Source organism: Pseudochaenichthys georgianus, chromosome 8 (assembly GCF_902827115.2).
Source record: "Pseudochaenichthys georgianus chromosome 8, fPseGeo1.2, whole genome shotgun sequence".
Classification (NCBI taxonomy): Eukaryota; Metazoa; Chordata; class Actinopteri; order Perciformes; family Channichthyidae; genus Pseudochaenichthys; species Pseudochaenichthys georgianus.
Genome location: NC_047510.2, coordinates 7,275,523 through 7,302,176, shown reverse-complemented (window position 1 = coordinate 7,302,176; position 26,654 = coordinate 7,275,523). Strand labels below are relative to the sequence as shown.

The 26,654-nt window shown below is 39.6% G+C and overlaps 1 protein-coding gene across 1 annotated transcript; it reads left to right on the top strand.

Moving 5' to 3' along the window:
- Positions 1-5,681: 5,681 nt before the first annotated feature.
- On the top strand, positions 5,682-24,982 carry LOC117451087 (polyserase-2). Its single transcript, XM_034089194.2, has 11 exons — positions 5,682-5,706; positions 5,784-5,917; positions 8,794-8,814; positions 9,309-9,471; positions 10,167-10,435; positions 10,974-11,119; positions 11,737-11,998; positions 16,179-16,350; positions 21,536-21,789; positions 21,893-21,990; positions 22,886-24,982. Exons 2-11 carry the CDS (start codon positions 5,863-5,865, stop codon positions 23,225-23,227), a joined length of 1,782 nt encoding a protein of 593 aa, XP_033945085.1. The 5' UTR covers positions 5,682-5,706; positions 5,784-5,862; the 3' UTR covers positions 23,228-24,982.
- Positions 24,983-26,654: the final 1,672 nt, after the last annotated feature.

Here is a 26,654-nt window from a genome sequence, read left to right as displayed (position 1 = left end):
AGCCTTCACCAGCTACCTGCTTAATGGAAACCAGGCAGTTTAGCGTCTACCAGGAGCGGGGGCGAGAACACTGCCTTCACTGGTTAGATTAAGACGAATGCCAGATGCAGCGTAACCGGGAGCGGGTGCGGGAACACAGCCTTCACCAGCTACCTGCTTAACGGAAAAAAACAGGCAGTTTAGCGTCTACCAGGAGCGGGGGCGAGAACACTGCCTTCACTGGTTAAATTAAAGACGAATGCCAGATGCAGCGTAACCGGGAGCGGGAACACAGCCTTCACCGGCTACCTGCTTAACGGAGAAACAAGAGCCGTAACAGAGCCGTAGTTACAGCAGTAACCATGGCCAGGGCTCACACGGCATCTAACCGTAGTTACAGTAGTAACTATGGCCAGTACTTACATGGTTTAGAACCGTAGTTACAGTAGTAACTATGGCCAGTACTTACACAGCATAGAGCCGTAGTTACGGTATTGCCTATGGCCAGTACGTGCAGGGCTTGGAACCGTAGTTACAGTAGTAACTATGGCCAGTACTTACGGCTTAACCCCGTAGTTACAGCATTAACTATGGCCAGTACTTACACAGCTTGGAACCGTAGTTACAGTAGTAATTATGGCCAGTACTTACGGCTTAGAACCTTAGTTACAATCGTAACTGTGGCCGGTGCCTAAAAGTGTCAGCCAACGGCTGCCCACTAGACAATATAATATTGGGAGGATGAAATCCTCCTTAATGGCCATACATGCAGAGCACACGGCACACACAGTGAAGATTGTTCTCTGCATATCGTCCTAGTGCTAGGAGTCTAGTACTAGGAGCAGTAAATACAACGATATAGCGCTACTGCAACCATACCATGCGTCTACCGGGAGCAGCAGCGAGAGCACTGCCCTCACCGGCTGAGTTAAATAATGAAGCTTAACCGTACATGCAAGGTGTTAGCCAAGCGGCTGCTGCTAACAATCAAGCAACCAAGTCAGAACACAATGTTAAGACCAGATAATTAGCTTCTAAGAAAGAGAACAGCCCGCATAGAACCGTGCCTGGTTACAGTAGTAACCGCACATGCCGAGCACACAGCACCCACCGTGAAGATGTTCTCTGCATATCATCCTAGTGCTAGGAGTCTAGTACTAGGAGCAGTAATACAACGATCTAGCGCTACTGCAATCAAACCCTATGCTACAGGGAGCGGAACACTGCCCTGAGTTAATAGTTAAAGAGCCTGTGACACGGTTTTCCCCCATCATCCAAACCCATCAATTTGAGTACATATTGTCCCATTGAAAACCGTTACTGAACTGATTTTGGATATTTGTACTTTGATAACCATTAATCTGCCTTCAATGTTGACAATTTTCTGGATCTTCTCGCGGATTCTTCAAGTCCCGCCAAATGATGGGTGACGTCATTGCGGGCACAGCGCTCCAGCTGCACCGTCCAGTATCCCAGCATCTGCATGTAAACCTTTATATATATACAATCAGATGTAAACGCACGACGGCGCACACAGCAGCAAGCTCAGACAGCGATGACAGGTTAATGTTGAACGTGTCTGAGAGCTCATATGAGGCTGAAGGATCGGTTTATGTTGTATCTGTTAGAAGTTTAGGAATGAGGTGCGTCAATATGGGCGATCATATGGTCATGTAGCCAGTGGTGGAATGGGACTAAAAATCATCCCGGGACTCTCGACCGGCCCACTTCGGTACCGCTAGTAAATTGTCAACGGGGGGAGTGGGGGATGTCAGGGTGCTGTAGATAGTAAATGTAAATATGTAAATATTTGTGTCACTGCATCCTGGTAAAATACAAATATAATGTATAATGTCTGTGTCTTTGACATTAGCGCTGCTCGCCACCTGTGCCCTGTACTACGAAGCCAGTTCAACAGACCCTGGATATGTTTGAGTAACAAACAAACTAACAACAACAAACTAACAAACGAGATATCGCTAAGCGGTCCTACGACGCTGGTTATCGACTCGGTAAATCAAGCCAGGGGTTCTCTCTCCAGCTGAGAGCGCGTTCACGTCTAAGACACGAGTGGATCTGACTTTAATTACATTTGTCTCGAGTGTTTCGTCAACATAATGTGTTAAATAATACTTCTGCATCCAGTCTGTGACACTGTGAGTGTTGCACGGCCAGATGAGGCTGGAGAAGCTGACTCAGATAAGGAAAAATGATATATTATGATATTATATGATCGATGATCTGATTGATGATGTAATATGAATGATAAGTGCGACACGTCGGCGTCTTCTCTGCATGGTAGTTTAAACTGTATTTTCTTTATCCTGTAATATGACTTGAGATTTAAACTCCGCACACCGAGTGGATCTCTTTTCTATAGACGCCGGAGGCGGGCAGCGTCAGGTAAAATAAGTTATTTAGCCTTCTCAAACCTGAGCCTCACGCGCCGCCTATGGGGGATGTGCTAGTTACTTATCCGACCGGCCCACTTCGGTACCGGCCCATCGGGATTCGTCCCGATGGCCAGTCCGCCACTGCACCCAGCCCACGTAAATTGTCAACGGGGGGAGCCTCGCTGCGGGGAAACGGTGGACCTAGTGTCCCGATCGGAGTGGGAATAATAATAATAATCCGTGCATTTTATCCATTAATTTCCCCAACATTGTGGTAAAAAAAAACACACGTTTAATCCACGTTGGTGTACTACAACTACAAAAAGCATCGGTTTGTTTTCTCATCAGGAAATGCAGACCGGCTCAAACAAACGATTTTTAATCATCATCCTCACTCATCATTTAATGTATCATATGTTCGCCGAATTGACATGAAAGCACTAATAAATGTAGTTTCATCCACTTGAGTTTATAACCACAAAAATAATCGATTTGTTTTTATATCACATCCGACGGGAGGAAATTCAGCAGCTCTCACTCCCGATTTTTAATCCTAATGTAATCATCATCTTCACCACGATCATTTATGTTTATGTCGCCGAATTGACATGAAAGCACTGACAAATATGAATATACTGTAGTCAACTACATTAAAACGTTATTAACGTGCCTAATCTCAGTAATTCACCATTTCTACGCGTGACAACACACTTTGTCCGTGTTTGGCTCTCGAAGCGTTCCCGCATTGACGTCACTTCCGGCTTCCCCCAAAACTTCAAAATGAGTCAAGGAATTTCCCCGCGATGTTCGAAATTATTGATATTTAACGGAACGGTATCGCTTTTTCTTTTTTAAACTGACGGTTCGAGATTACTAGTAGCCCAATATTTCATTGCACAACAGTTGTTGGGATGGTGTCACAGGCTCTTTAAGCTCAACAGCAAGGTGTTAGCCAAGCGGCTGCTGCTAACAATCAAGCGACCAAGTCAAAACACAAATGTCAAGACCAGAATAATAGCTTCTAAGAAAATAGAAAGTACTTACCTTACTTTCTGCATCTAAACGAAAAACGGGTTTAAAGTATGACCCTCTGGGCTTCCATACTAAATTGAATGAGGGACGCAGCCAAAGCTGGGACTCAAATGCTAATGATAGCTCGGGCACAACGCCACAAGCAGAACTTTCAAAAGAGCATAAGGGCAACTTTATGGGAGAGGAAGCGGGAACACTGTCGTCACCAGAAAGTCTAAGCCACAAACAATACGACGGTAATCAGGACAACTTGGCTGGGAGAGGGTGTGGAAACACAGCCATCAACAGCAACAAGCTGACACCAACCTGTCTGTCGAGGCTCTGCACAGCCGGCCGCAGCTCCTGGAGGACGCGTCTAACGACCCGTAGCTCCGACTGTCAGTCACGAAGCTCCCCGCGGCCAGCTGTTTGCAGAGAAATCCCTCAGATCAAACGCTCAAACCTGAACGCTGTAGGCTACAAAAACGTAGCCACGGTACCCTCGCGCAGCGAGAAGATGAAAGGAACAGATCCTCTGACAATACCGGCTGATATAGCCGGTGTCACGTGGGTCACAGGTGACTTTGTTGTTATTGGTACTCGAGCTGCGCATGCGCGCGATGGACATATCCAGTGCTAAAGCACCGCCTCTGGCGGTCAGTAGGGACGAAATAGAACTTCTGTGTAGCAGCAATGCAGTGGGAGTCACCGACTCAGGAAAGAGACACGGGAAGAGCAGGAGCTTTGATGTCAAACACTGATGGTTTATTTGGAGCTTCGGCCGGAGAATTCACATCACAAGTCACAGCAGCCACGATCTGACTGCACGGTAGAGTTGCCACGCCAATTCTGAAGAACTCTACCCCAGAGCCATGTATTTAGCTAGTTCCGAGTGCATCATCAACATGCTGCATAACAAGATAAAATCATAGCACCTCTATCAGCTGACGCCAACAGGCAGGAACAGGGAGACAGAACACTGAGAGCACAGCAGCCAAGGTTACGAGGTGCGTGTGCTCAGTCAGGACAGTTTGAACTGATAAACTGGGTCAAAGTTATGGGCCTTGGAAAATATTTCCCCAACAGTAGTGATATACTTTATATAGTAAAGTTCCAGTGGTTATCGGAGCACTATGGGTAGTAAGCCCCGATGGACGGTGATTATGCATACTGAGTGCTTTTGATGCTTTAAGCATATTTCAGGTGGAATTACTTCTGTATTAGAATGCAAGACTTTCACTTTGAGGTTTTCTTTCAACACTTTTGTAGTATTATCCTTCCTCTCAAGATCAGAATCTCCCAGCATTATGTGAATCCAACAAAAAAATAGAATGGAACATGATGTTGTTGATTGAGAGGTGAATTTAGGGACATTTTTAAGTTCACATTAGTTGGGTTTAATGAATGAAACAATATACTGTACATGTGGGTGTGAAAGACAGGAATGCTGAGAGGTGAGATCTGCTGCAGGATTAAATATGTGTTTGATTTTATGTGGGAGGGTTAGCATTAGTCATAACACTTATCTTAGCTTTGAGTATCAGTACTTTGTTATTGTTTTTTGAGATAACAAATACGATCACTGAAGCGTAACTAAAGCTTCTGAAACGTGTATTACATATTCTTTAATTCATTGAAAGTATTGTAAGAGCAATGTTAAATACAGAAGTATTGTAATTGATTGCAATATTTCTTTCCTTGTTAACTATTTGTGTGCTTACTTTCGTTTTGTTTTTTTTGTCTTTTAAATACACTCTTTCCCATTTTTACCCATGGGGATTTGCTTGTTCTTGCTTTTTAGTTTTGACTGTCTTTCAAATGCAAGTGCACTCTGCAAGTTCATTATTTATTGGCATTACCTTCTCCTAAAGTCTAGGGGGAAAAGGGAAGTGACAAAATATTAAATAACCCCGGTGAAAAAAAGTTGTTCGACAAGTCAAAGCAAAAAGGTTTCAATGCCACATAGGAATAACTTTCTTCAAAAGAAATTGAGAAAAGTAAACAATACAGAAAGATACAATCACAGGCACACCGACCACTGGTCCCAAGTCTCACACAGAGACACCACACTGGTCCCGACATCCATGCCAACCCAGACTCAGGGACAGTTTCATCACACAGGTAATAAGGCTGTTAAACACCTGAACTGTTTAAGCAAAATCGGGGACACATATTTATGTATACAATACATCAGAAAGGGCATTTTGCATGATAGGAGACCTTTAGCATTAAGAAATAGTGCAGTTGAAACAACCTCTTAAGTCTATCACTGCCTTACAGGTGTGGAATTCCCCTTGTGATGCGGAACAGTGGAATAAAGCAGGTAATATCTGCACTAATGGGAATGCTCTCCCTGCAGCTCAGAGAAATGTTGATGGTGTTGGGCGTGTCTTTAAACAGGTGACACTGTAGGAGGGAGGTGGAGAGGCAGATTAAGTTATTTAATGCCGCAGCAGACCTGCAGAATCTACCCACAGTCATGGCTCTCTACAGGTTGATCTGTGCCGCGGCTCTGCTCTCCCTCCTGACTCAAGGTAAGGATCCTCAGCTGCACCACACACTGACGGACCTAACTGCTGTCTGAGGGACAGAGGGAATTACAGTGGAACTCCTGCATTAAAAGGATCAAAATGCAGAGCAGAGTTCATTTAATTGAACTATAATATGCATTAGTAAAATGTTTGAATATGATATAGTAGAGAAAATGTTTTCTTTATTACATTTTCTTTCATTTGCATTTAAAGAAATTATTTATTTTACTGTATTTATTGAACATAATAAAAGAAATCATTATTGGAAGTTTGCAGTAACTTTGTTGTTGTTGTTGTTGTTGTTGTTGCTGCTGCTGTTTTTGTTGTTGTTAAGTTGAATACAAGTATTACAGTATATCTTCCAGTAAGATGCGTTAGATTAAAGAGAGATGTCAAAACATGACTCATTTGAACCTTTGCAGCTTTTGTCTGCTGGGCAATTCCTGATAATTACAGGTGATAACGTGAGAGGAGTACAATCAGTCTCCAACAATATGTGTCCAGCCAATCACTGTCTGTGTCCTTTATCAAGCCTTCTTCTATTGTATACATGTCCGATTCTTTTATCAGATCCTCTGAGAGTGAAGCAGCCGCACACAATGCCAGGCTTTAAGTGATTTATTAGTCATAGAAACCAACTTGTAGTTCTGCTTTAAATGTCCATTGTATTTTATTACTTAATTATATATTTAGTGTAATATAATTGCCATGTTTAAGATGTAGTTATAATCACACTCATATTGATTGATTTTCCTTATTTTTAAGTTATTTTGTGGTACATCAATCCTCTTGTATTTACATTTTAAAGACTTTATTCTTCATGACACCAGAAACATTTGGCTTATATTAAAGAGGAATTGGTGTCAATGTAATTATTTAAGGACATAAAATTCAGTGGTTAAAAAATATATATAATACCTTAGCGTATTAAAGTACTGCTTTGAGAATCTTAATTACATAGATGTTATCATCAAAATACACTTGAGGTACCAAAAGTGAAGTTATCGCTCGAAATAATAGTTCAGAAACGCATAGAATGCGTCCTTTATTGCAAAAAAGTTGTATCAATATCTTTTTTTGTGATACATTGCCTTGCCGTTGATCATGCACTAAAAATACAAAAATGGGATTTATTTAGTTTAAATAACAGTCAATCTGTAAAACAGTTAAATATTTAAAAAATATATATTTTAAAGGAACATTTTACTATTGTCCCTTTTTTAAAGAGAGGTAAATATGTACTTTTATATTCATAAATACTTATATAATATTAATAATAATTCACAATAACAATAGAAAATATTGAATGTAAAAAAATGAATATTCATATTAGGTACTTGTAGTTTGAGTATTTCCATCTCCTGCTACTTTACACTTCTAATCCACCACAATTTGAGGAAATATTGTACTTCTTACTTTATTTCATATGCTCACTTAAATGACTTACTTAAGACACAACAATATTGAATAATGATTTATTATTGGTAATATTTATTTACCCAGCAGTATATTTTTCAAAGTTCCAGATGCACCTTTTTTAAAAGATGAACACAACAATTCATACATAATAAGAATATGATTATTTAACATATAAGAAATATTCAAGTACATGTAATGATAATAATAATAATTACATTTATTATAGCGTCCTTCAAGGGACCCAAGGCTGCTTTACATGGTGTGAACGAACAAACAAACAACCAAACAAGTTGGGCAAATAACTCCAAATTGTTCTTACGTTCCAAGTACATGTAGAACATTGGACAACTACCTAAAATATTGAGCATCAATAAGTATGATCCAGTGATATAATAACCCAGAGGGATAAACTAAATAATCCTTAATACAACTTTTACATGAGTCCATGATCTGAGTGCTTGCTGTGCTGCCCCTCTGGTTCTGCAGCATTGTTGTGTGGCTCGAGTCTGTGTGAGACTTACAGTAACCTGTCAGTGTTTCTTAGCATCTGTCAGTGGACTCCACCCCCCCCCCCCCCCCCCCCCCCCCCCCGTCCCCCCCCCCGTCTGTGTGTGAGCACACTTCATGGTGGAGAAATGTCGTGCTCTAAGAGATATGTGGCCTTTCTGGTCTCTATGAATGTTTGTATGTATAGTATGTTTGATTCAACAATGGAGCAGTGAAACCAGTTTGTTGGGACACCAGACAACATGTTGCACAACATTAACTATGTGCAAACGGCAGATGAAAAAACACGCCAACACAACAACTCATAAATAACACACAAAAGAAACAGCAGTGTCTGTCAGGGCCATTATTACTTTGTAGGTATTTTTTATATTGCTGTACTAGATATTTTTCTAAACAGATGTAATGGCAGAACAGATGGTTATATGTTTCCAGTGAAGCATGTCATTGTTTCCAATGTTCAAACAAACAAACCTGCAGGTGTTCATCATATAACACATTTAATGTTATTTATTCATATAATTATGTATTCATTCATATAACATAATGTAATATGTGGGTGTGTGCATATATTTGTATATATATTTACTAATCAAATTAAAGTGATGCCAAAACAAGAAATGAAAGATAAATAAAACAAATGTAAACATAATTACCAGGTTTTTAAAGCATTATATCTTAAATTGGTGAACGATTTTTATAAAAGAGTTGGCTTAAGGGAAATGTAGGATACAGTGCCTGGTAATAAATGACATGGATAAAGAATTTAATAATAATCAAATTAATATTATTAAATTATCCAAGAACAGAAGAGAAAAATTCAAGAAAAAGTAGAACGTTCTTTAGTGAGTTAGGCAAACTTGAAATAAAACATGAAGTAAATATCATTATAGAAACATAAGTATGTTCATTCATAACTGTTTCATCAATATGTTTGTTTTTCTATTTTTCAGAGTCTCATTCACAACTAAATGGTAAGTCGAAGTTTTATGGACTTTTTTCATTTACTTCCGTTAACACTTTGTGTTATTTTTAACAATTTGCTTGATATATCTTTGCTATTATTTTGTTCATTCATGTTACAATTCATTCTCTTAAAAAACACAACAACTTGAACAAATTAGACCCCCTGCTAAAGACCAGTGTGTGCTGAACTCAATTACACTCAGCGCCACACATGAGAATCCCATCAGGGGCCATCCTCCAGACACATACAGTTTATTAAAATGCTATTATCTATTCCAAACAAAAACAAAATGTTGTCCACAAAAACTCTAAAAAGTTGCTTAGTCATCATATCATTTACATGTCACTAACAGCCTATAGACTTCTGGCAATCAGATGCACATACAAACCTCAAAATTACAAATGAACTTTGCAGTCAATCAGAATCAATCAATATGACAACTCGATATAAAACCTGGGAGAGCAGAGGGGCTCACTGTGTTGTGTTGTGTGTCTCTGTCAGAGTGCGGTAATCCTGCGCTCAACACCAGGATCGTTGGAGGACAGGTGGCGCCTGCGGGCAGCTGGCCCTGGCAGGCCAGCCTGCATCGATCTAACAGACATTCCTGTGGAGGCTCCCTCATTAACAGAGAATGGGTGCTGACTGCGGCTCACTGCTTCTCAAGGTGTGTCCTATATCCTATAATGAAATGTATTTATAGGAAATATTATTCTCATTTTTAGCTTCATATTTGTATTTTGTTCCTCCTCTGGGACACGTCTCCATGCTTTAATGTTCAGAAAGCTCTTTATTTTTCTCATACTGCCTGTGCTGCAGCACCTGTTTTCACCCTCTGTCTGAAACCAGAGCCCAGTCTGCTCTGATTGGTTAGCTGGCTAGCTCTGATGTGATTGGTCAACCGCTTAGAGATTTCCCGCCCCTTAGCCTATCATGTACAATTTGTTGGAGCGGGGGGTAGTACTGTGAACCCAAGCACTACTTTTTCTGCACAGCTCTTCCAGTTTTAATTCAGATATACTGCTTTTTTTACAGTAATTGGTCATATTGTTATAGTTTCTTTAATTATGGTACATTTAGTCTTATATCTGGTTTGTGTTATAATTGGTTACATTTATTTATACTTTATAATAGTTTATAAGTACATTTTTTAAGTCTTATTTTACAATTTATTTTAAGCAACGGTAAACCCCAAAGCAAATGCTCTTTACAGTATATGAAAAATTATTTTACCTGATTCTGATCATTTTAATTTTCATGAATCAATCAATTTATAATTGTTTTAATTTATGTCACTGAGTGAGTTATCATCAGTTGACTATGATATAAGTTTACTAATATATATTTTTTTTAACTCTCCAGTCCCGGCACAGCCAACCTGCTTGTGTATCTGGGTCGCCAAAATCAAGAAGGCGCCAACCCTAACGAGGTGTCGAGGACGGTTACACAGATCATAATTCACCCTGACTACAGAGCCAACGACAACGACAACGACATCTGCCTCCTGAAGCTCTCCTCTCCGGTCCCCTTCAACAACTACATCGCTCCCGTGTGCCTGGCAGCCTCGACCAGCACCTTCTTCAACGGCACCGACTCCTGGGTCACCGGCTGGGGGGACATCGCAACTCAAAGTGGGTTCAGAAGGCAACATTTATTTTATTATTGCAAGGTCACAACTCTGCTGTTTAAATGCAACAAACATTTCGATTTCCATTGAGCACTTAACTGAGCACTCATAAGGGTGTCCCGGAAAAAAAGACACTGAAAAATTGCACAAATTACTAAAACTTTTCACAAACATCAAAATCAAATCAGAAAACATATTTCACAAAAACATAAAACAAAAAACCTCAAAATATATTTTACAAACCACACATTTAACAAACATTACATTTTGTCAAATGTCATTGTGTTATGTATAAGGTCGTTTTAACATTATTAGATACAAAAAAAGTGTGATGATACGTTCAAGCACTGTAATAATGAATGAATGAATGAATGAAAAACTTTATTACAGACTCAGGGTCCAGATAAAAGACAAGACATTACATAGATAGATAGAAAGATAGAAATACTTCATAATTGCAGTAGTTGTAATTCATTGTAATCTTTTTAAAATGCAGTAATAATGCTGTGCTCTTAAAGAAGTGTGTATTTGTGTCTCCTCAGCTCCTCTTCCATTCCCAAAAAGCCTCATGGAGGTGGAGGTGCCCATCGTGGGGAACAGGCAGTGCAAATGTGACTATGGAGTGAATACAATCACAGACAACATGATCTGCGCCGGGCTCCGGGCCGGAGGGAAGGACTCCTGTCAGGTGAGCATCTTTGACCCTACCTTCTCCAATCCTTTCTGTTACACTGTATCTATCTTAAAATGGTGCAGGTGTACCCTAATATAGACTGGTGTCTATATTGGTGGTCTGAGCCTGAACTCGGCATCTTACTGTTTCCCTCCACAAAACACATTCATGATACTTGTTTTGGTTCAAGCTCTACATATTCACACCACTTTATGGTTTTTGAAGCATTAATGCAATCGAACAGCTAACATTAGCTGTGAAGGAACAACAGCACAGTCACATGACTTCACCTTTCCACCGCTAAGCTAAGGGTGGTTAATGTTTGATGACGTTTAGTAATGTCCTTTAATTTCTGCAACTGTGCTCAGAGATTCACAAATGGAGTATTTTACTGACGTATTTTATGTTGTAGAACAAAAACTAAACGGAAACATTTTAATGCAGGATCAATACCCTTTAAGTAGGTACTTTAACTGGGCTAGATTTAGCTGATTGCATACTCAAAGAAACGTTACTTGTCGTGGACTATTTTCAGAGTCTGGAATTAATATTTGTATTGCATTCAAAAACCTGAAGACTTTCATATTTGACCTTCCGCAAACACCCTTTTCTAAATGTGCCTCTCGTTAAAGGGGGACTCAGGCGGTCCGCTGGTGAGCAAGCAGGGCGGCCTCTGGATCCAGCACGGAGTCGTGAGTTTTGGGCAAGGTTGCGCCGCACCTAATTTCCCAGGAGTCTACTCCAGAGTTTCCCGGTATCAGGCCTGGATCAACAGCCTAATCACCAGCAACCAGCCGGGCTTCGTGACCTTCACGTCCACAGGGACTGACAGCGACCTCAGCGTGTCCTGTCGCGGCCTTCCCCCCCTTCCAACCTCCGCCCCTACACCCACACGTGAGTACCTGTCACCTGTCAGTCATTTGCAACAGAAATGTGGAAAAGCCGGATTTAATATGGTTGTTTCATTTTGTTGAAAGATTAGCGTCAAAGGTTTGTACAGAGGAGATTTTGGAAATATCTTTTTCACTCCATTAATTTGAAAAAAACATATTTTACATCAGACCTTCAGAATTTATATAGGAATACAACTGTACATTTGATTGTATGCAAGTGCTACTCGATCTCTTGAATGAGATAATACGCATTTTTTGAAAATGGCTTTTAGAGATATATATTGTAAAACTCTTACATGTTGTACACATTACAGGGGAAAGGGTAAACATTTTACTGATAGATATCACCACAAAACGTTCCTAATAGATAACTTGCATTAAGGCAAATATTTGTTGTATTACAAGTTTTCTGAAATATTAGTGATACATTTTCAAATGATGTATTATGTACTGCTCGCTTTTTAAATGTACACAAATAGAGAAAAACTAAATGTGTATTTGGAATGTTTCCTCTTTTTATAAATTCTGTTTAAACTTGTTCCACTTTACATTGTAGCTGTATAATTCATACTTTGAAAATTGAAGAATTATGTGTATCACTCCCCACGAAATTTCACCCTGAAATGTTTGCTGTATTTGGAAACTTTCAAATATTAAGTTCTGTGTAATAAGTACAATTTAAGGTATTTGTACTTTGAGTATTAACATTGTTTTTGTTAATAGTTAAATAACTAACATGAGTTATTTGATAAGACGTTGACAAATTACAACATCTACAAACATCTCTTAAATGTATTTGTTGGTAAGAAAAGAACAGAATAGTGTTATATCTATAATAATACATCTCTTTTATAGAGTCACTCTCATAATGACTACTTTTATTTGTGATAGTTTAAGTACAGGCTGATGATACTTTTGTTCTTATACAGTAGTATTATTTACTTGTTTTAAACCCCAGGCTGTATACATGTTCTTCCTTCCTGTTTCATTAATCCTTTCATTGCTTCATAGTTTAAACTACAGCCGGGACGCGTTAATTAAGATTAATTAATTACACAAAAATTAATTTAATCGCACTTATTTTTGCACAGCGGAACGTTTCTCACTGGATGAGTTTCAGGCGTACCGATTATACTGGAGCACCAACTAACGTTCATGACTTCAGCATGGGACTTCAAACAACAACAAACCACGGTGAACAATAGTCAAACATGAACGAACAAGCTGATGAGACCGCTTTGGTCGGCCCCGTGGATGGGACATTTTGTTTTAAAAACGGACGGATGGAAGCGTCGATAAGAGCACGGTTGTGTGCAAATTATGCAAAAAGAATTTGCATATCACCGCAGCACATCAAGCCTAAAGTATCACCTAAATGCAAAGCATGTAGCAGCTAGCGTGGACGTTAGCCCGACTCCGAGTGCACGGAACCACACCCTGACCCAACCCACACTCAACCAGATGACTGGTTTCAGGGCCAGGATAAGATCCACGTCTGAGAAAATAATGGCTCACTGGATTGCACTCGACTGTAGACCACTTGGAGTAAAATCCATGTGAAAATTGCTTCTCACTGTTCTCAGGTCAAATATGTATATTTGATTAAAAATGCGATTAATTTCGATTAATTAATTACAAAGCCTCTAATTAATTTGATTATTTTTTTTAATCGAGTCCCGGCTCTAGTTTAAACATGTCATTGTCTAAACGTGATAGTTAGCTTTATGTGTTTTTGTACACTCTGTTGTCAAATGTTAAAATGTCAAATGTTTGTCTTCAGTTTTGTTATAACAACCAAGCATGTAAATCTGCCCAGCTAACCTATCATGCTAACAAAGCCTAATGTTGTTTGTCTTTATGGCTGTATGAACAAGAAAGTGGTTTTGGTCTATATAACTGATTAAAAAGGGTGTTTTATTGACTGCTTTATACCAATATGGACTGCTCGCTCATGCCTTACCTCGTCTTTTGCAGGCCACATTTTCAGAATCTGAATTAAAAAAAAATTATATCTTGAGGAAATTGCGTTGCAGGACACTTGCTCCATTTGAGAATAAAGTCAAATATAAAAACATTGCTTAAAAATTAGTAAGTTATTGTAAAAATGTGCAATGCATAATGAAATAAAATAAATATATTTATATCTTTACATATGTAATTCAAGTTAAATGTCCAATAAATGGTCAAATACAATAATATAGAATGCGAATATTTATATTGACATACGTTAAAGTAAGATTGTGCTGCAAAAACATACAATTAAATAAAGATACTTAAATAAACATAAGTAGTTTAATTAATATGTCCAATAAAAGATCAAATAAAATGCTGAATTGCACAATTTAAAATGGTTTGGCTGCTGATGGTTAAGTGAGTCTCTTGGTGAGGGAGGAGTTAAGAGTCTGATGGCCACAGGCAGGAAGGACTTCCTGTTTGATGGCCACAGGCAGGAATGACTTCCTGTGGTGCTCTGTGGAGCATCTTGGACCGTTTCTCATTTCTCGAACTCCCCTCCTTGACTCCCCTCCTTGACTCCCCTCCTCGACTCCTATCCTCGATACTTAGTCCCGCCCACAGGAGATGCGAGCGGAGGAGGGGAACCGAGGAGAGAGGAGGGGAAGCAGCAGGCGGTTAGAGAAATGAGAACTCCTCTCCTCTGAGCGGTCATTTTAAAGAGACGTCCATTAATGATGACAGAAGGCACAGCAGCCCTCTGTCTGATGGACAGATGTGTTCATGACCACTTATATATTTACTTTGATTCATTCACAGTGCGGTATAATGAGACAATAACAGGCTACAGATGCGGACACACACACACACACACACATATATATGTATATATTTATATAAATATATACAATTTCAGAATCAAACAGAGCACTCTCATAATATCGTAACACTATCAGAGACTGGATATATCCCCCCCCCCCCCCCCCCCCCCCTCTCTGGTCGCTACAATGAGGAAAATAAATTACGGGCCAAAAGTTGTATAGTAGGCTATTAAAAGTAAGCAGAGGACACCAAACCAACTGAGACCTGTCTGTCCGCTGCATCTACGCACACACGTACCACACACACACACACACATACAGCTCCTAAAACAGGCTACAGCCGTTGTGTATTTTATTGTGAAGCACTAAATGGTTTTAGAAAAATATCGACTCTTTGTTTGTAGATATCTACTAAACTAAAGCAAATAAAGAGAGTAGGCCTGTTATACTGAGTGATATATATTATTCACACTGCTCTGCTTTCTGCACGGACCTCACAGCTGTTCTCACTGTAAACATCGCGTACCGATGAAAGCAGTTAATAAAATAATATCCAGGGGACGCATGCAGAGCTGTCATTGGCTGAGATAAGTCCGGCCGTGGGTCACGACCATATACAGTCTATGGTCACGACTCTTTGAAACATCTCTGTTGCCGGAAATGCATCCACGAAGGAGCCGTGGAGGACCCATCAGTGTATCCTCGGTTATAGCTCCTCCAGAGAGCCTCCTCGACGCTCGGTCCTCGGTCCTCGAAGTGCATTTAGAGAAATTAGATGTCCTTCAACATGGCGCGCTAAAATTCATTTCCGGGTCACTACCGGAGGACCGAGGAGTCGAGGAGAGGGATTTGATGAAATGAGAAAGGGCCCAGGTGTAATGAGTTGTTCTCTGAAGCTGCTCCTGTGGCTGAGTCTGACCAGTGTGTCATTGAGTTGTTGGAAAACATTTTCCAAGATGACCCACACCACGAACAGCCTCCTCCTCTAGGACACCGCCTTCAGAGAGTCCAGTTGAGGTTTTTTTGTGGCTCAAAAACTGATGTCATAACATTTTTTTTATCTCATTTTGAGTATTTGCAGATTTTCTCTACACCTGATACATTGTCGTTATTGTTTAAATGCTCTTTATTTGTTAAACTATGATCTCTATTTCGTCAATCCCATCCCACAATATATACAAATGTTTATAATAGATCAAATCTGGTAGATGGAAAAAAAAAAATTCAAAAGTTATTAATAAAACTTGGTTTGGTTCAGGTTCATTGCTTTGCTGTTTTTTGTGCTATCTACTGACTAACCCTTTTCCTTTTGTCTTTGTTTTTAGCTGTATGTCTATAGCTGTGTTAAGTGCTTTGAGAGCAACAAGAAACTAACGTTCAGAAATCTGATTGTGATTGTTTCTCCAGCTGTGTTCTGTGGCAAAGCGCCGAAGAATTCACGTATTGTGGGAGGAAGCTCGGTGGCGACGGCTGGCGAGTGGCCCTGGATGGTGAGTCTGCAGAAGAACGGGAGTCATGTGTGTGGCGGGACTCTGGTGGCCGAGGACGCCGTCTTGAGCAACGCCGAATGCTTCACAAGGTGAGACACCTGGAGTAATGGTTCCAACAAATGACGACCAAAGTATGTCCAACTTTAGTCGTAAGATGGTCTTCTCAAAGGCTGCATTGTCACTGCTTTGTAACTACAGTGTGCGAAAACCACAGACATAAGTCTAGCCTACAACAACGCACTGTGTCAATGGTTTTTATATTGGACTTTATGGAAAACGTCTATTTTAAACCAATCAGAGGTTTGGAAGTTTTGAGTTCTCTTCAGTCAGATGTCTAAAGAGAACTAGATACCACGTCGGAGGCGGGCCCCCGTCAGTTCCTATGAAAGTGGCACATGAAGCCCGAAATGGAAAGACTATAGATTCAAAAAGTACCCGACCTGGGCCCATAGAGCATGAGCACTTGAGTTTTCCTTTAGCCCCGACTCCAATCTCCCACTCTTGGTTCCGTCATGGAGAGGGAAAAAACCCTGGATTCTGCATTTGTACAGCTTTTAGACTCTAATGATTTAAATATTGGATAGAAAAGTGTTCGGACTGGGTAGTTTTTTTTTAAGCTAAAAAAGAATTATCCGCTTACAGACGTTTCTTTCACAATGTAATTCAATTGGGGAAAGCATGTTAGGGGCACAATGACGTCATTGACTGGAAAGTATGTGTAGTACCGCCGTTTGGCCACTTCGAAAATGTGCTTAAACAGCCGGCGCTCTTCCTGAGGGCTTGCTCAGTCCTGGGAATTCGGTGCTCTCTGGGGCGGCACAGCCATCTTTGTAGGAAAGCTTTTATAGCAAAGGCAGCCGCTGTCACTTTCTATGCTGAATGACTGAATGATAACTAAATGTTGACTTATGCTGCATAATTAATCTACGGCTATATTTATATATATTTTGCAACAATTCAGGTCTTAAATGAAATGTTCTGTTTAAGGGTTACTGTTGTTCAGCAATTATTTTACTCGCATTAAACAGTCAGCAGTTGGCTGTATTGTTGTTACAATCAAAAACAATGCCAAGTTAAAATAGTTCCAATTGAACCAGTAAACCAGTTACTTTACTGGCTGCACAGGTTAGCATATATTGCGGTCGGTCGCAGGTATCCTCAAAAGATGGCCAACCTGCTGTTGATGTTGTCTCTTTCCTATTCCTTATGGAGTGTTGCAGGGATACCGTTTGTCTGTAGGGGAACCTTGAAGTGAGCATATTTCCGGTTCCCTCTGCAAAGATTTTTGGGTTATTGCAGAAAGTATGCTATGTGGCAAACAAACGATTATGATAGTTGCATGTTTTGCTCAACAGAATAATCCCTTATGTTAACACCACTTTTATAATTCTTCAAAAGTAAAAAGCTAACGTTAGGCTATACGCAGGAACAGTGGCGGTTCTACAGGGTGGCATGGGGTGGCAGCTGCCACCTCAGTTGGCAGCTTTGTTTTGAAAAAGAAGTTGTGGCTCATCGGACATTTATGAGAGAAAATCTCTAATGTCCGAGTACAAGTGAATGCAGCACAAGACGCGAGCCTTGTAACTAGGGGTGTAACGGTATCCGTATTCGTCCCGTACCGTCACGGTTCGGACGTCACGGTTCGGCACATGCAGTCACACGGCGAATACGCCTTTTTTTACGAGTGGGAAAAAAGTCTGTCACTCAGGGCAGTATTACACTATATATAATCCAGGGGGCGGTATTGCGCCTAAAAGCCAGCCGCCTGTAAATAACAAATGAAGAACAAAACACAACAAAACGAACACAATACATGAAGAACAAAAGTTAGCAGCTACGGCGAGTTCACGCAACACACAGGAGCTAGAACCCACTTGCTTCTTTTAAATCAGCTGTGTGGGAACATTTCGGGTTCCCTGTGGACTACAACAACGATGGGGTGCGAGTTCTGGATCGGACGAGGGCGGTGTGTCGGCGTTGTTCGACAGCGGTGCGGTATGCTAGTGGTAACACGTCAAACATGCTAAATCACATCCGAGTCAGTCTCAGTCCCCAGCGAGAGGGTTTTCTCGACGGCAGGTGACAGTTACCGCCAACAGATCTGCCCTCACTTCTGACAACATAGACTAACTCATCTTTCTGAAGAACAACTTGAAAAGAGTAAAGCTTGAGTACCTTTATTTAGGCATAATGGCCTCACACACTCACAAGTTAATTACACATGTTAGACATTGCTCCTAAAGGTACAGATTTTATTTTCTTATTATTTATCATTCTATTTATTTTATATTTTGACATCAGGAGATGTTATACAGTTCTGTATTGCCTTTTATTGATTGTGATTGAAACACTTTCTTATTATTTATTTTAATATGTTCAAGACATTCTTTTTAGTTGTACAGCTTATTTAATCTTTTTGTTTGACATCAGCCATTATAAATAATATGGCCATCTGAGTGTGTGTGTTACTGTTTGTGTTTGTTTTTAACTGTGTAATACAGTTAATGATTCCAAATGTTAGAGTTCCTTATTTTCATACCAAAACTTGCACTACTGTTACAAATAAATAACAGCAAAAAAAAGTATGCATTTGGGACTTTTTTTTTACTTTTCCTTGTTGTACCGAAACCGTACCGAACCGTGACCCCCAAACCGAGGTACGAACCGAACCGTGACTTCTGTGAACCGTTACACCCCTACTTGTAACCCCTCCCCCGGCCCTGGAACGAGCCTGGAAATATGATTTGCGGCGATTTCATTTGAACGGGGGACAGCTCAAAACGAGAAGCATTTCGGATCCAAGTAGATGGAAGGAATTAGGTATTTGCGGTCAGTGGCGGCGCCAGGGTATGGCTGGGTAGGCTACAGCCATACCAAGAAATGGCTTAGCCCCACCATGAAAAATGATGTTAAGGTAAGCGAAATAAAGTCCGCCAACTCACGCAGAGTAAATTGCACAGACAGCAGTTAGTAAGATTGATTTCAGTAGCCACTTGTCTGGAAATACCGAAGACTAGAAACGGTTTTGAAAACTTTTGTCACGTAGTGATCGTCTTCTCAATAGAACATCTTTGATAATGTCTTCTGGCCAATCAGAATCACGATAACGGCGTGGTGTTGTTGCAGGAAGTCCCGATACATCGATACAACATTACGTGTTGATAGAAATCAACACGTAATGAAATAAGACCCCACGGTTTGATGATTGATAGGTGTGTGGGCTGTCTTTCATTTTGACACACAGAACAATGGGGGCTATCCACAAGTAATTCACAGCCTCTTCCCTCTTCTCTCTGTGAGGAGCAGCAGGTTCAGCTTTCAGAACAAAGTAACACAAAACTAAAATGGCATTCATTTTTTTAAATATGTCGTGTAGTAATAGATTTATTTATTTTTATTCTCAAGAGAGTACCAGAATGTGTATTTTATGTTAGTATTTCAAAAAATCTCCTGGGGGAGAATCCCCCCAGACCCCCCTGCAGGGGTTGGGTTTTCAGCATGTCAAATCTTTCACCTCTGGGGAAATTGCAGGATGGGCTCCAGATCGCCCTTTTTATTACAAGACAAATGTGCCTTTTTATTTCATACAGTTCAATTTGGATTGAGACAGGGAAATAATCTAAACCTCACGCGTGGCGTTTCACTGTCAAGGGGAGCGTGTATGTAATTACATTGCAAATACTGACTTGAGCCCCACCACTGTATGGGTTAGCCCTACCATAGATTACCCAACACAAATACTCTGGAGCCGCCACTGTTGGCGGTCTACAATGACAGAGAAGAGCCTGTCAAGTTTGGCTGTACTCAGCATTGAATCAAAACGCACTAAAGCTTTCAATCTTAATAAGTGAGGCGTTTTGCTGAACAAGATGGTAATCGCCACATTCAGCTGTTTTAGGCATGCCAACTTGATGCTCTGCTCACGGATGAGTCGATGAGAATAATAAACTGTTAAGATGATGATCTTACGTGTGTATAATATTTGTCTTCTTTGTGGGGGTCTGCCCCCACGAAACTGTTAAGTCCTGAGAAAGTCAAATAAGACGGTGTGTAAAACTTCACTGTCCAGCCAAAAAAAAGTAACCACTTTGATTTAACTAGGCCAGTAGGTAAGGACTTTCCACTGGATAATAGCTGCAGCGATGTTTATGTTTTAGCTGAATACATGTTTTTTAACCCTAACGGAGCGTCCACACTACAGCTTCAAAAAAAGCTTGGAGCTGGGCGTGTCTGTAGCTTGGGGATTTTATTCAAGCAATGCGACCAACAACCAATCACATGAATCTCCCGCCCCCGACATACAAAGCAAAAACCCCCGGGGATTTTATGGGAGCAATATATATATAAACTCCCCAAACAGGCAAAAACCTTTGTTCTTTCTGATGTGAAGTCAAGGTTGCAACTAAGTTGTGGGGTGCTGAACTGTTCTTTTGATTCTTTTGATATATGATAGTAATTGTCTTTCAAATTTGAAGGAGGGTGAGCAAGCATCTTGAGGAACATTCATCATTATCTCCTCCAAAAAATATAGTTTATTTAATAATAACACTGAATATGTGAATCATAACAGTAATTGACAGCTGATAGGAATAATATGATTGTTAATATTATCATATGCATACAGACAAACATCGATGAGACAGTTAATTAATGTACTTATTGCAGCAGTCTGCATTGATTTGGTACCCCTGCTGGTCTAAGAGTGAGACAAACTCATTCAGTTATTGTTCAGTTAAAATTCATTAAATGATGTCTGCCACCTTATATATTTATATTTAAGGCATACTGATGTGCCACAATAATGTAACCAAATGTTATTGAGTTAAAATAAATATTGTGGCTTTCCAAGTTAACATTGATTGATATAACTGCGATTAAATCAGCATATACTTCTGCCAGGGGATGCCACCCCTGAAATTCTCCTGCCACCCTCTTGCCACCCCATGAATATTTTTCTAGATCCGCCCCTGCGCAGGAACCATACGACTGTCACATGGCTACGCTAAGCTAAACTACGGTCAACGCTAGGATAAAGATGGCTAACGTTCAGGGGGGTTACATTAAGTATTCACATTTAGACACCAGTGAGCTACCCGCTTTTAAGACAAGCTTTAGAAATTCTCAAAGAACATATTTACCGATGTATTTTATGTCATTAGACAAACAATTATCTGAAGCTTATTTTAAGCATTTAACCCAAATGTTTTAACTAATTTCAGGGTTTTAGGACTCATTCTGCAGGTCAATATTGAGTTCATGTTTTATCTCCCACAGTTCCCCCTCAGCATCTGATTGGACCGTTGTGTTGGGTCGGCTGAAACAGAACGGTTTCAACCCCTTTGAGGTGAAAAGGAACGTGTCAAATATCACTCTGAGCACGATGACGGGGTCTAATGTAGCCGTGCTGCACCTGCACACCAAGCCCACCCTGTCCGACTACATCCAGCCCATCTGCATGGACAATGGACGGACCTTTTCCGTGGGAACGTCCTGCTGGGTTGCTGGTTGGAGCTCTGCGAAAGGAGGAGGTGAGATTAAACATTTGCACACTAATATAGGCACTTACAAAGTACCTCAAGTCCAGGTTTTAGCAATTTAGATGTTTAATTTTTGTGTTCTTCCACTCTTCAGAAGAACAAGTCCTGCAGGAGTTTCAGACCTCTGTGGAAAATTGTGGGAATGCGTCGTCGAGTGACATTTTATGTACCGGCAATTTCACACTGGATCCAGTAAGTTATTTATTTTTTCTTTCTTTATGTAGTTAGCCTATATTTCTGTGTTGCTCAATGTTTTAATTTAGGAGATTATTTCACTTTCATATGTTTTTTCAGTTTTATCAATGTGTTTTAGGGTCTTTTAACATTGGACACTTAAAAAATTACATTGGAAACACAAGTTGAACATTTTTAAAATAGGCTCCATAACAAAGCTACCTACAAGCACTACACTCAGTGATTTTAATTATGTTAGAGGTACAGACTTAAATGTAACACTATTTCTACAAGCTGTAAGAAGGTATTGTTTGTGTAGCACATCAGAACGGGGATTCATACAAAACTACTGCTTATAAGTATGCAGACTATCAAAACTAAACGCGCATGTCGGCTTAGGTGGTATTTTCCTTTATTCTATAAGAACACATCAAGGAGTATGTGAATATTCATATATCGTTTTTTGATTAATATCTACATAATTAATAAAGATTTATTTTATGTGATTGTACCCTCAGTGTCGTATAGTTAGTTTTTTTAATAGTTAGTTAGTCATTTTATATATTACGACTGGCATAGCACAGTTGCACATTTGCAGAAATAAATAGTTAAATAAATAAAGAGTTAATGGATGACATACAAATGTTTTTTATTGTGTAGTACAAAAATGCAAACATGTATTTTATTTCCTTTGATGTATAGCTTCTAAAGCGATGATTGAGAGTGGTATCTTTCTATAAAAGTGTATATAGTCATGTAGGCTGTTGATTGGTTTTGATTTTAACTAAGAGGTAATGAAGTAGTTAGGTTTCTTTTTAATTATATATAAGATTTATCAGTAAGACAATCAGCAGCTTACAGAGGTAATATTGTTTCACCATCCCTCCTAAATGTTGTGCGTCTGTGTGTTCAGACTGACTCTGGCGGTCCGATGATGTGTAAGCAGGACGGCTCCTGGTTCCAGGCGGTGGTGCTCTCAGCTGAAAGCACAGCCAATAAGACCAGAACAAAAGCAGCAGCAGTGAAGGAAAATACAAAACTCAGCAGCTTCAAGAGCTTCCTGACTTTAACTGTGGGCTTCTTATCTTCAGGCACCTCCACCAACTCCAACAACTCCAACAACTCCAACAACTCCACCAACTCCACCGCTGCCCCCACGCTGCCCACCAACAGCGGGGGGAGCCCTGCTCTCTCCCCCCTCTTCTTCCTCCTCCATCTCCTCATCTTCTCCACCTGTCTCCGACTCTTTTTGTAGAAAGCTCAAACTTTGTAAATTGTGATTTACATGATGTGGCGATCACAAATGAATGTAATCTTTAATTAATACATTTCTTAATTTAAGAGAAGATTTAGCTCAAAGCTGCATCTATGACTTAATTTTGTGAGCACTTGGCGTAGAGAGGTAGTTAAATCAGACATCCGGGGGGAAATAACAACTTAAGGAGCTGCAATAAGCACAGCAATGCAAAAATAAATCCTATCAGAGAGGCTAATTTCTGTTTAAACAATCCTTATTCAACTGCAGGGTATGTTGCAATAACTTCCTATTTTAAGGAAGGAAAGGAAGAGTGTCCACACAGCATCTCTTTCTGAGCGCCTTTTTTCATTTATGTCTGCTCTAGAAACCAACACTACTTTTCTCGCTGAGCTAAACAACCTTTGAACCATTGTTTTTCTGATTGAAACACAAAAATAATGACGTCACTTTAAGACAATTAGAGGAGTTAGAAGTGTTGCCGACATCTGTAGAGAAATCTAAAGATGTTATTTTGGGAAATCAAGAATAACTACAAAGCAGGAGATAGAAGAAGGTTAGCGGGCTAACATAGTAGTTAGCATTTTGTAGGTTTTGTTGAGCATAAAGAGAGCGGCCATACAGGTTAAAAAACGCTTGCTGAATCTACTTCGTAGAATAGGGAGAGTGAGAACAGTTTATGCCTAGGGGTTTAAATCAGTTTCAACTTCATCTCTCTTACTTATACATTAAAAACATTATTAGCTGCCTTGGTGTTGTTGTGGATAACAACAGTCATGGAAAGAGAAAATATATTTATTTTTTTTAACTGCATAAGTAAGTCAAGAAACATACTGTAAATATAGAGAAAAAACACCACACCTTTATGAAAAAATATATAAAGAAGATGTAAAAACTCTGGGCAGGGAATATGCAAAACTGTACCCTAAAGTATAGGATTGGTGGATTTTCTTTTTCTTAGAGTTCCCAACCCTGAGGGTTTTACAGAAAGCAACATTTTAAATATTTGTAAAGAAATGTGTGCTTGTACAGAGATACATTTCTAAAAGAAATACAAAATAACCTTGTGAATGACTTTGAAGGAGATTAACCTGAAGCCAGCTGCTAGATCACAAAATAAAACATTTTGTGATCCTGTACGCTAACTGCTCCAGTCTAAAAATGAAGAATTGTTTGAGCTGTACTGAAAAAAAGTCTGGTACGGTTTATTAAGCTATGGACCATACTGCTATATGCACGTTTTTTTATAATGATTTTTTTAATCAATACAATAATGAAATGTGTGAAATCTTTGTAATATATAATCCTCTACGTACTGAGAAATATTTTGTGAGAACTTTATAATGTTTAACCTCAAAGTGACATTTATTATGGATCCAGATATTACACACATGGCCTTAACATCTTTTACAAAGACGTCAACTCCAACTGACGTAGAAGCAGATGGTGTATATTGATACAATTGGACGGATTATTGAACAAATGTAAGATTTAAGGAACACTGAGAGCTTGTCTACCTCATAATATCATGGAGGTAACATGTCAACATCTATAAAAAACAACATTTCCTAAAATACTTCAGCTGCACTTTTCATGCATCATAAGTCTGCCAAGTTTTGCAGTGGATCACACATTCACTTTAACTGTGAAATAATTGTACAATTTGTTTTTGATTTAATGCCATAATGACCTTTTTTAAATATGTCTGTTTTTTTTACAAACATATTAATAATTCTCTTTATTGTTTTGGTTCATATCGAGATGATTAAATACATAATGAAAATGTGTTTTTGTGAGTCCATCTCTGGTGCGTTACATTTTCACTTAATTATAAAAATAAAAAGATTCTGAGCCCACTCTAGAAAACCACCATTTACAGGTTGGGGTCAGTAAAAAATGTGGACAGATAAATCGTTGCCTATAATAGATCAATAAATAAATAGGGGTTTGATGAAAGAGCATGGTTAAAGGGGCCCTGTTATGCTCCCATAGAGAGGCGAAGTCCCTCCCCTTCCGGTTGAGCTCCATGGGACCTTATTTCGGAAAAGTTATGCATTGAAGTCAATGGAGAGAGAAAGATTATCTTTCGATCCCGTTTGAATTGTGCCACGAATTACACATATGTTTGTCAATTTAAAAGATAATTTTACAATCAAAAAAATGTGTCGTAAAACTGTGAAGTAACACTTTTTTTGTGTGAAACCGCTCAATGAACTACATCTCCCGTCTCGCACCACACACCAAGACGGCCGTCACGTTGGCACATTTCAGAATGAGGCGAAAAGCATTAAAAGAGGTTAAAATCACTACAAGTCTGGGCATGTTGAGAACTGTACATGCACACAAGGGGAGTCAGTCGGTTCCGTGAGAGCCAGCATGCGGGACCGAGATTCTGGGATTTGTAGTCTTTCTAGTTGCGTATTTTTCATAGTTTAACAGTTTTACGACAAACTGTGACTTTTTTTACATGGAAATTATTATTTAAGATTGACAAACATCATATGTGTAATTCGTGGCACAATTCAAACGAGATCGAAAGATAATCTTTCTCACGTAACACGTAACATGAACGTGCCAGGCGGCGCGGTCCCGTGGGTTGGATGCGCGTTCATAATGCAGAGGGAAATAAGGCTGTAATTTTCGCCGGCTGTTACTCTCATGACCGAGGCGGAAAATAATAGTTTTATCATGTCAAAAAGCTGCTGTGCCGTTTATTGCACCTAAAACATTAAAACGAATCCAGAGTTACGTGTTTCTGTACTTCCTCTAAGAAAAAAGGACAGTAAAAGAAGAGCTCTGTGGCTTCAGGCTTGATCACCATTCAAATGACAGCGTTGGTTTCCCCAAAAAGTGGGCGGGGCTGTAAAGTGACATAGATGTTACTCTCATCAGCGCCATACTCTCATCTATGGACATCGATCGCCTACTGCTATATTTAACCTATCGAGCCCGATCGTCGATTTCCAATGATTTAATTGTTTGCCTGTCTGGCCGTTGTCCTTTAAGATCCAAAAATCCACGGTTTTGTTACATTTCTGATCAGATTGGCAAAAACTTCAGAATTTGTATTGACCGCCATTCAAATGACAGCTTTGTTTTCCCCAAAAAGTGGGTGGAGCCGTACTTTTTTCCCGGAAGTGACACATGTGTTACTCTCATCTATAGGTTCCTATTTGTATTTAGTGTCTCTACTGCAGTGGCGAGCCGTCAGGGCCCTCTAGGCCCTCTGTGAGGGCCTAAGATATTCTACAAAAATTATATTTAAAAACATTAAAAAAAATAAAAAATGTAGTTATATTTTTCATTAGTTTTACCAAAATAACTTGATTTAATTGTATTTAAAATAACATTTCCAAAGAAATAAATCCTTTCGAATCTGCCTATTCAGTTTCTGTTGGAATGTGAAGGGTTAAATGAAAGAAGCTCG